The sequence below is a fragment of the Cryptomeria japonica genome, chromosome 9 (genome assembly GCF_030272615.1).
Source record: "Cryptomeria japonica chromosome 9, Sugi_1.0, whole genome shotgun sequence".
Lineage (NCBI taxonomy): Eukaryota > Viridiplantae > Streptophyta > Pinopsida > Cupressales > Cupressaceae > Cryptomeria > Cryptomeria japonica.
In genome coordinates, this window is record NC_081413.1 from 346368454 (window position 1) to 346380183 (window position 11730).

At 35.7% G+C, this 11730-nt stretch overlaps 1 protein-coding gene across 1 annotated transcript; it reads right to left on the reverse strand.

Moving 5' to 3' along the window:
• Positions 1-8096: 8096 nt before the first annotated feature.
• LOC131029711 (probable inactive receptor kinase At1g48480) lies at positions 8097-10982 on the reverse strand. Its single transcript, XM_057960327.2, has 2 exons — positions 9430-10982; positions 8097-8934 (listed from the first exon to the last, which is right to left on the reverse strand). Exons 1-2 carry the CDS (start codon positions 10661-10663, stop codon positions 8297-8299), a joined length of 1872 nt encoding a protein of 623 aa, XP_057816310.2. The 5' UTR covers positions 10664-10982; the 3' UTR covers positions 8097-8296.
• Between the last annotated feature and the right edge of the window lie 748 nt (positions 10983-11730).

Below are 11730 nucleotides of genomic sequence, written 5' to 3' on the forward strand. Positions count from 1 at the left end.
TAAGAGAGAGAGAGAGAGAGAGAGAGAGGAGAGAGAGAGAGAGAGACTTAAGTGAAAAAGGAAAGGGAGGGGGAGGGAGAGAATGGGAGAGAGATAGAGAGATAGAGGCTGAGAGGGAGATAGAATTAAGAGAGAAAGAATGAGAGAGAGAGAGAGAGAGAGAGAGAGAGAGAGAGAGAGAGAGAGAGAGAGAGAGAGAATGGGGGAGAGAGACACCTGAGAGAGGAGGAGAGAGATATAGATAGATAAATGTTGAGAGTGAGAGACTTGATAGAGAGAAGGAGAGAGACTTGAGAGAAAGAGAAAGGGAGCAAGAGGGAGAGAGAGATAAAGAGAGATAGAGGGAAGGAAAGACTGAGAGAGGAAGAGAAAGGGAGGGTGAGGGTGAGGGTGAGGGTGAGGGTGAGGGTGAGGGTGAGGGAGAGAATGGGAGAGAGAGACACCTAAGAGAGGGGGAAGAGAGTGATAGATAGAGATACTTGCGAGAGGGAGAGAAAGAGAGAGCCCAAGTGAAAGAGGGAAAGAGAGGGACATACAAAAGAGAGAGAGAGGGTGAGGGAGATGGAAAGAGGGAGAGATACCTGAGAGAGGGAGGGAAGTAGAGAGGGAGATACCTAAGAGAGTGAGGTAGGGGTTAAAGAAGAGAGAGGGAGAATGTAGGGAAGAGACCAAAGAGATAATGTTGATACGAGCATGCTGATTACTAAAATTTGACTAAGTCTAAAATTTATATGAATACTCAAAAAACTAGAATCTACATTATAACTCCTAGAGATCTGGAACCACTCTCAAACATCTTGACAATATATACATAAATATAACTTAAAAGTGACTTATAAGAAAGAAAAAAGACAAATAGAAATGTGACTTATAATTAAATGTTATATTTTATGTATATATTCCAAGAGAGAGAACACTTTTTCTTTCTAAGATGAAAACTTTCTATGGAATGCATTTGGAGTGCACCAGATATGGCGCACACCAAATGGATTTTTTTATTTTTTTTCATTTGGCACGAGCCAAATGTATTGCCTTGGAAAACACCAAGCCAAAGGCTTGGATTTTCCTTGGGCATCCAACCCAAAGTCTTGGATGCCCTTCTCAGGCCCGAGACGTGTTTTCCAGCAAACATTGAAAATTTTCTTACATTTTTGTTCGTTCTCTCCGTCGAGTTTGCATGTGTTTCAATGCAATAAAAAAGAAACACCATACAATCATCAAGATCTCTCTTAGCTATCCAACCATATAATTCTTTTCAAATTTTGATAATGTTAAGGTCTTCATCCATAATTTCTTTTGTTAGTGTGTCCGTTTTTGGTCAAAAACCAACAGGTCGTATTTTGGCCATAGCTTTTTACTCATTTATTGAATTTTGAAAAAAAAAAACTTTTTTAGAAACTAGACTCCATTATACATTATTTTTTATTTTTTAAAATGATTTTTGATTAGTTTTCACAAATTTGTAGGGGGAGCTTGCTTAGATTTATGGTTTTTAGTATGTGTCCACTTCGAAATTAGTAAAAAATTAGCCGAATAATCGAGCATAAACTACATGGTGTTAGATAATTTCTCACTCGAGTGGTTTTAAAAATTCTAAAAAAAGTTGACATTTTAGGGGGAGCACACCAGGTGCTATGTTTTTTTTTCTGAAAAAACAGCACCACTTTGTGTGCTCCCCCTTTTTTAAACCCTTAATCTCAACCATTTTCAAAAATAATTAGTAGTTTAGAAAGTAGATTCGGAGCACTACAACTCTTGTTCTTGCTGCATCTTCATATTTTGACTGTAACTATCTTCATTTTCTTGTCGAAGTTCAAACTTTGTTGATTTCAGAAAGAAAAAAAAAAGTGGCATCTTAAGACCCCCTTTTGGTCCCCCATCTTTGTGCACTTACCCTATATATGTTCACAAACATAACATTGATACAAGTTAGCATATAATTGTTGATGATAAAATTATATCTACGAAACACAAAATAAATTAAACACATGTACTTGAGGCATCTCTTCTACTTCCTTAGGTATTGTGGGTGCAGTCAACAAGGATGTGAAGCCAACAATTAACTTTGTACATAAAGACGACAAGTATGTGAAACTATCAATCTATATAGACATGTCTTTGACTGTGCTACTAGAGCCTAGATTGTGTGCAACCGCACTTGTGCTAGGTGTGTCCTACAAGAGTAAAATAAGATAAACATGCAAGTTACTATATAATTAATTTTATAACAATTTAAATGAAAAGAATGTATACAATAAAAAATGTAAATGACTAGGTGTAATAATATATGTATTGTATAGTTGTCAAGGCCAAATGAAATGACCATCAAGGTGCCATCATGGACCCATGATAACTCCTCAGTCATCAATTGTTAAATAGACCATGCATATAAACATTAGTACTTAATACTATCTTTTTATAAATATTCATTTAAAATAAAATGCACTATAAAATTACAAGTTAAATCCTACCACTATATCTTGAATGAATGAAGAAGGTACCTCCTCATCTCTAGCATGTGAGGACTCCCCAAGGTGTGCTCTAGTCCCTATCGTCACATCTAGTGCATCAGGCATATCATGCACCTCGTAATCAGTAGTGTCCATGGGATGATCAATAAGCATACTTGATTGCACATAGCACAAGTATGCGACACACAAATATGTGGAGTTGAAGAGGATGTGTTAGCACCATCGGATCCACCGCCAACATCACTAAAAGGCTGAGCTAGTACCCCAGCCTAAGAAATCAAAAGGCTACTCAAAGAGTGAATAATCATATTAGTCTATGATGCTGCCTCGACAATAATATCTGGATGCTATACTGGAGGTGGGGATCAATAGGAGGAGGGGGAACATATGGGCCCTGTAATATTCAAACTGCCCCAGGTCTATCTTGAGGCATACCTAAACCCACACCCTATAAAGGTTTGATTTCAAAGTAGTTGACATGCTGGCCCAAAACAAACAACATACAATTTTTGGATGAAATAAAATGGGACATCAAGATTTTTGTTAGGCAATCTATCAAAAACCATCCACCAACGATCCCAAATTTTTTTTACAATACCATCATTTTGACACTATTTGATGGAAATTTTTGGTTTTTTCACATCTATGGGCTATCTAGTGTGGGGATTAATAAATAAGGTGGCAATATCAGCTTTTTATATCTCAAGCTCTTTCACCTGATCATATTTCAAGTCATCTGCTATCTATTCCTCATGGACTCTTACCACAAAAGAACAAAATTGTGCTCAACAATGACGGTTTCTACATTGTTTATTATGGCATTAAGTGCAGATAACATTGGGGCTAGACGAGGGATTCTGCTGTAAATATTAGCAATGCCCCTCAATTGGTTCAAATTTTGACCAATTAAATCTTGAATTGAGGGGGGGTTTGGTAACAAAGGGTTTGGTGGTTGTGGCGGCTGTGGTTGTTCAGGATTGTCATTGTTATCCTCCATTTTACCTGATTGAAATTGAAATTTTAAATTTAATCAAAAAATTTCAAAGAACAATGTATTTGAAATGAAAAAACCTAATTTATATCAAAAAATAAAAAAAATAAAAAAAATAAAAAAAATTGATGAAAAGACAACAAAATTGGAAAAAATCACACCTCTAATGAAGATTTCCCGAAAAAAATGCCTTTAAATCAGATATTTGATCGAAATCCGATATTAGATTTGCTTGTATCGCGTAGCTCGTGGGTAAAAATGCCCATGGGCTGTCTTAGTGGGTATACAAATACCCATAGGGATATCTGATACCTAGACCTTTTTTTCGACATATAATATGAGATCTATTAATAATATAATATATTATATATTATTCATATAATATATTATATATGAATAATATATAATATATAATATTATATATTATTGTCTTAGGGCCTGTGCTATCGCAGGGCTCCAATGAAGCTGCGGGGTCAGCTCAAATTCCACCCATAATCGACAGGGCATGGTGCAAGAGCATCAAGATGAAAACGTCCAGCCGATGGATGGGTAAAGAAGGGGGTAAATTCGGTACCTGTTTTGATAAGAATAACTATGGATGTCGGATGGCTCTCCATTTTCAAAACTGTTGAGGATGGCCAAGTTGCGAAATTATAAGCCTACATGCAATATTAACTATCCCAGGTAACATGTGTTGGTCTCTTCATTTATTTCAACTGGTTCAACAGAACCAGTAGTAGAGACATTTTGTTAACCAGCTAGGTTGAACCGGTAATGGAGGCTCCTTTTGAACTAGCTAATATGACAAGCATTCTGGTATTAAAGTTCTAGTATGATACATTTGGTAGCTGGTTGTGGTAGCTTTACTTGGTCTCTTCTTTTATTTCCACCGGTACAACAAAACCGGTAGTAGAGACATTTTGTTAACCAGCTGGGTAGCACCGGTAATGGAGGCTCTTTGAACCGGTTAGTACGAAAGGAATACTAGTATTAAAGTTTCAATATAATACAACCGACAACCAGTTGAGGTAGCTTTATTGTGCTCCAGTAACCAGAATCCTGCTCCCCAAGTTTTCATGATATTCGGTTGTGGGGTTAGTTTTTTAAGGTTTCTTCTAGATTTCTCTTGTCCTGCTACTCTCAACTTTGGCCTCTATGAGGTTTGTACTATGGGTAGGCCTTTTTTCCCTTTGGATCTTTGGGAGGTCCCTTCTTATAGCCTCAACTTCTCTTTTCATTGTATCTGAGCAAGGACATAGGTTTTCTTCCTGATTCTTTCCCTATTGAGCTCTTGAATCAGTTATCTTATTAATATATATATCACTGGCTTGCCACTTTTGCCAAAAATAAATAAAAATATTATATATTATATAGTTTAATATATTATTCAGATAATATATTAAATATTATTCATATATAAGATTGATTAAAATGATTTAGGGGGTGTCATACATAGGTAGAATTGGGCATTATTCACAACGAAATCTTGGACAAATTCTCCTCTATTCACAATACATATATACTATCTCGATGAATTCTTGCAAAACTATCATATAAATTTTGAATTTATTGCATACCTTGCATAAAAGCTTATTCTATTGTTGTTTACAATGAAATTATGGAATTGTGGCATGTCTTTGTATTTCTATTTTGTTAACTAGAAATTTTTAAATATCTTGATATATACATATACATATAACAAAATGTTTCCAAGCTAATATCAGAAATAATTCAAGTTTGATTAAATATTTAGACAACTTCATTATAATTATATGATTGTTGATGATATTTCTAAGAATTTCAAAATATTCTAATTGAGACATTACAAAAACATTAAAATTTAATATGTCTAAATAATCTTTGAGTTTTAAGAGGGTTTGGAAGGCTTCTAAGTGTTCAAGAAAGCGTAAAGGGTTGATAATAAAGAGAGGGTATAGGACATTAAAGAGGGGGTTATATAAGCTTACTAAGTTGAGAAAGGATCCCTAAACAAGGTTTAGAGGTGAATTTATTCTTATATATTGACTCCAATATATTCTTCTTGTTTAATTCTTCTATTGACATGTTACTAGCCTTTGTATCTTAGACTCTTTCCATTTTATCAAGTGTTATATCTTTTTTAGCATAGCTCTGTTTATTCTTTTTTTCAAAACTATCAAAACTAGTCTATTGTGGAAGTCAAAAGACCAAAAAAAGATTTGATTAAGGAAATTTCCTAAATAGCCACCAAAATATCTTATCTTCATATTTTGTAGGTTTGCATTGAAGAAAAGGTGTTGAGGTGATAGTTTATTAGATGACATTCTTTTCCTATATTTTACTCTCAATATTAAAATTCTAGTAATTTATTGTAATCGGTGTTAGTTAGTTTATTGTTTATATCTCTATTATTTTTATTCATAATATATTTTCTTTTCATATTCATATTGATAAAAAAAATTAGGCTTTGTTGTGTCTTCTATTTTTTTGTTCATAAAGATGACAATATGTGGCACAAATGCCAATGTATTTAGCACAAGTATCTAAGGTAGCGAGCCTATTTTTTTTCCTAAATTCCTCAATTTTAATAATTTTTTTTATATTGGTATAAATTTTTTTTAAAAGTCTTTGTATATTCTATAATTTTCATGAGCATATTTTCTTAAATGTTTTGGTTAAATTGTATAAGCATATTTCTATTTAACCCAAAACACTTTTAAAAGGATTGGTGAGAGAATTCTTTACAATAGATTAGATTAAACTGCAACCTTAGATAACTTAGTGTGGTGATTAAGGTCACTCTTGGAGAAAACTAGCTTTCTTTAGTAGATCCAAATTTCCTTCATTACAATATCTTAAAATGAAAAATATAAATTAGTCTTTCTTACGTTTTAATACTTATTGTCATTGTTAAGTATCTATAGAAATTATCATCAATATTAATAAATGAAAATAGCTTTACAATTCCTTCCTTTTTATAGAATCATAAAAAAATAATTTAATTGGTTAATTTTTTTTTAAAGTAGTAACACCACTTAAAAGTACTGTCGTATAGTTAGTGGACAAATATCTATATTCTTTTTGACCAAGCACCACACATAATGACTTAAAAATATAAAAAAATGGAATATGTCACTTAATTGACTATAAATATTTGTGGCTATCATTTATTTGGTAGCATTTTTCTTTTAATGGTTCATATTGATTAAGGTTAGTCTTCAAATACACAACACTAATGAATAAAATGGCATGACATAATGTACACTTTAGTTTACACATAACAACTCTAAAAAAAAGATAAACAAGATTTATATTTGAAATTTTGTGTTTTCTAAATACGAGGTTAAAATTTGTTGACATAGATGTGGTTCATACTACTCGGTCAAGGTCAATGAATGGGAGTATGGGACAAGCTTTGATGTCGAATCAACATCCAATAAAATCATTTGTCAACATTGATTAAAAAAATGTTTTATAGGTTAGCCATTTATATTGATTAAAATCATTTGTCCTTGGAGTAGTAGTTTATTGTTTATATCTCCATTATTTTTTTCATAATGTTGTATTTTCTTTTCATATTCTTATGGATAAAAAAAATATTAGGTTGTATTATGTTTTCTATTTTTTGTTCATAAAGATGACAATATTTGCACAAATGTCCATGTAAAACACAAGTATCTAAGATAGAGAGCCTAATTTTTATTCTAGATTCTTCAATTTTTATACTTTTTATTAAGTGTTTTGGTTAAATTGTGTAAGCATGTTTCTATTTAAACCAAAGCACTTCTAAAAGGGTTAGTACAATAGATTAGATTAAATTGCAACCTTAGATAGATAACTTGAGTGTGGTGGTCAAGGTCACTCTTGAAGAAAGCTAGCTTTCTTTAGTAGAACCAAATTTCCTTCATCAGGTTATTTTAAAAAGAAAAATATAAATTAGTCTTATGTTTTAACACTTATTATCATTGTTAAGTATCAACTATCTATAGAAATTATCATCAATATTAAGAAATTAAAATATCTTCAAAATTCTTTCTTTTTTAATAAAATCATAAAAAATTTAAATTAGTTAAATTTTTGAAAGGTAGTAACACCACTTAAAAGTACTATCAAATAGTTAGTGGACAAATATCTATATTCTTTTTGATCAAGCATCACACATAATGACTTAAAAATATAAAAATAGAATATTTCACTTGACTATAAATATTTGTGGCTATCAATTATTTGGTAGCATTTTTTTTAAATGGTTCATACCAATTAAGATTGGTTTTCAAATACATAACCCTAATGAATAACATGACATAATGTACACTTTAATTTACTCAAACAACTCCAAAAAAAGATAACCATATTTAAAAATTTGTGTTTTCTAAATAGGAGGTTAAAATTTGTTGACATAGATGCTGTTCATACTACTCGTCAAGGTCAATGTATGTGTTTTCTAAATATGAGGTTAAAATTTGTTGACATAGATGTGGTTCATACTACTAGGTCAAGGTCAATGTATGGGATAAGCTTTGATGTCAAACCAACAACCAATAAAATCATTTGTCAACATTGATTAAAAAAATATTTTTTTCGATAGCCATTATATTGAAATACAATCTAATTACAATAAAATCTGAGAAAAAAATATACAATTTCACAAGTAATTGATTGAAGGTGGACTAAATTATAACATCAAAATCAGGGGCCCTGTATCAGTCACGGCATTCTCATACTTGTGGAGATGTACATTCTATGACTTTCATCCATTATGTTTGAATAACAAGTGTCATCTCAAATCAATTATAATTTACACATACCCAGGACAAGAAAAGAATTGATACAAATGTTTAGGAATGTAGTCACATCATCTAAGTTGAGGAGTCTGGGGGTGTGATTTGGGTGTGGAAGAAGAGATATCTTGAATCATTTTGACAACCTGAGACATGGTTGGTCTCTGATCAGGGTAGTGTGCAACACAAGACATTCCGAGCTGCAGAAGGTGAAGCATTTCATCTTCATCAGGGCAGGGCCAGTTTTGGAGCCTCATCAGATCCATGTCGAACACTTCCACAGTCCACTCCTCCCGCACCACTGACTGAACCCATCGAGGAAGGTCCACTCCCTCCTGCTGTGTTGCCGATTTCCCTGTCAGCAGCTCCAACAACAACACCCCAAAGCTGTACACATCTGCCTCTTGAGAAACTTTCCCCCTTTCGCTCACCTCAGGAGCTCTGTATCCTCCAATTCTTCTCTCCCCTGCACCTGAACCGCTGCCGCTGCCACTGCCACTGCCAATGGGAGTCGAGCTCACCATCTGGGCTAACCCAAAATCACACACACAAGCATCGGAGTTCTCTGTTATGAGTATGTTGGAAGATTTTATGTTCCCATGACTGATCTTGCTTCCTTGTTTGTGTAAATACTCAATGCCCATGGCTGTTCCAAGGGCAAGATGCACACGGCTACGCCAATCTAGAGGACTCCGTCTTACTCCTCTCGTACCTGTCCCAGATCCAATGTCACGTTTCAATTTTAAAATATTGGGTACTAAATGTCAAGAATTTTATTATTATTTTATCAATTATCCGAAAAAAACTCCGCTGTTCCTTAGTTGTATTATCCGCTTATTTTATATTGGTCAGTTTCTTATTCAGGATTCATAATAGTAGAACCAACACAAAAAAAGATTTCAAAAATAAATCTAGAATCAAAAATTTCTTACTCAAATATTCATTGTAGAAAAACCAACAATAAATGGAATTCAAAAACAGATTAATTTGATATATCTTAAGAGACATTAAAATTCTTTCATTCATTCAACCACAATTTTTTACCCTCCCTCCATGACTTGGGGCGTCTTTATTACTTTTTGTTTTCCATTTATTTCAGTATTAAATGCATAGACCTAGCAACATGAAATAAAACAATATTACTAAAGACAGGAGAATATATAATGTTTTATTTAATTATGTCAGAATCTGTAAGGAAAATTGTTACCGTGAAGCAGGGAAGCGAGAGAACCGGAGGGCATGTAATCATAGACCAGAAGCTTCTCGTCCTTGGAGTAGTAGTAAGCCTTGAGTGGAAGCAAATTAGGATGATGCATGTTTCCGAGAGCACTAATCATCTGGGCAAAACTGCGGGGTCCAATGGGAGTATCTCTCATTCGTTTTACTACAACCACATTCCCAGTTTCCAAAACAGCCTTATAAGCGGTCCCAACGATTCCTCTCCCCAAAAGCTCAGCGGACGCCCTTAACAGATCCTCCAAACTAAATGCCCGATTGCTGCTGGGCAAAAAGATGAGTTTATTATTCATCCTATCTGGCTCCTGTAAAGAAATTGAGTACTCATCCTTGGTAAAAGAGCTGTCGATTTCCGATGTGCTCTGTTTTTCTGCCTTTTTTGCAGGAACATTTCCAGCTTTTCCTGTCTTCTTTCTACGCGAAATGAGTAGCAGAACCGCCATAATTGAACACACCACTACCACCACTCCCACCACAATACCAAGAATCAGCGCCCATCGATGCTTCTTTGATTTCTTGGTGCACGAACCGCAAGAAATTTGGTTTCCAAGAAATGAATCAGGGTAGAATTTTCTGAGCGAATCAGGGACTGGGCCGGAAAGATTATTGTAGGAAACATTGAAATACACAAGTTTGGGAAGATCGAGAGGCGGAATGGCACCGGTGAATGAATTGTTCTCTAGAAGAAGGGAACCCAGGCGTTTGAGGCTTTTCAGGGAATCGGGGAGAGGCCCGGATAAGTTATTGGAGGCAAGATTGAGGCGACTGAGGCCACGCCAAACGGAAAAATCCCAGGGAAGAGAGCCAGAAAAGTGATTGCCCTGCAAATAAAGAGTCCGGAGATTCTTGCAATTAGAGAGGTCAGGAGGAAGGGGGCCGCGGAGGGCATTGAATCGGAGCCTGAGCTTGCGGAGGGATGTGAGATTGCCCAGGATGCCCACAGGAATGCTTCCCGACAGTTCAGCGCCCGGCAGAGACACCGAAACCACCCGGGGCTCTGAATCGCATGTCACGCCTTTCCATTTACACACGTTGCTGCTGTTCCCATTCCACCCGTATCCGTTGAGCCGCCCTCCCACTGCCTTCCTCAAATTCAAGAGCGCTTGCCAATCGCTCGCCAGATCCTCATTCTGCCCACTCACCACCACCACGCCCACACAAATTGCCCACGCTATCACAACCGCCCGCGCTGTAAAGTTTGCCATTGAATCGAATCGGGGTGAATTGGTGATCGTCTTTCTTGAATGCTATTTGGCGTGGCCCCTCTCCCTCCCTCTCCTCTCCTGCGTTGATTACCATTCAAACCAACTTGAAAGACCCGATCCGACCCGACCCGACCCGACCCGGTCGGTTTGACTGTTGTTACAACGCGTCTTGCTGTGTTTATTCACTGTTGGGACCGCGTTGTGGTTGTGGGTGTGGGTGAAGGAAGAGGGATTCTGTTGACGCGTCGGAGCTTACGGGATTCGATCCCCTAATCGCCTTACTAATTAGGGCGGGAATATCGAGCGACTTACCCTATACTGGGTTGCACACGATTAATTCGCCACTCTTTATATATCAATTACGTTAAACCTAACGCCCCTAATGTTTGACGGAGGATGACTTCAACAAAATATTTACTTCCAAACTACAATCTGTTGAGTAGTTCAAATTTATTTACATTTTTTTTTTTGGAAAAATAGAAAGTTGCATTCATTTATAGCTAAAAAGACAAAAAAATAAAAAATAAAATAAAATAGAAAGTTTTTGATTAATTAAAAACAGGTTTTAAGGGACTCGAAACCCAGTTACATATGAAAGATATTCAGGAAAGAAACAAAATACAACAGCGGTAAAAAAACCAGCAAAAAGACCAGCAACATAGGAAAGGACAGCAAGAGGCCAGCAAGAAATTGGCCCCAAGCCCAGCAAAAACATAAAATTAGAAATTCTTCATGGTTTCTTCTACATCCTGCACCAAAAGCATCATTGCCTTGGCCGCTTCCCTCAAGTCGGTATTTTCCTGAGCAGTCTGGCTTTCTTTCATCTTCATATCCTTCTCCGTCGTAGTCTACCTGGTTCTGCGCCTAGGGGTCTGGTGGCTTAGGCTGGAAGTAGGAGCATCTTCAATAACACCCAGGTTCTTCTCCTGGTTTTTCTTTTCCAGATGATTCACCAACGCGTTCATGTTCTGGGAGGAGACTTTTAGAACCTGGAGGCTATGGTCCATAAGGCTTTTCAAGGCTTTCTCATTTCTAGCCATCCGGGCATTGACATTGTCCTTATCCTC

Coding starts and splice junctions, on each gene's coding strand:
- LOC131029711 (XM_057960327.2), bottom strand. CDS start 10,663: ATGGCAAACTTTACAGCGCGGGCGGTTGTGATAGCGTGGGCAATTTGT. Junction 8,935..9,429: donor TCTCGCTTCCCTGCTTCACG/GTAACAATTTTC, acceptor GATCTGGGACAG/GTACGAGAGGAGTAAGACGG.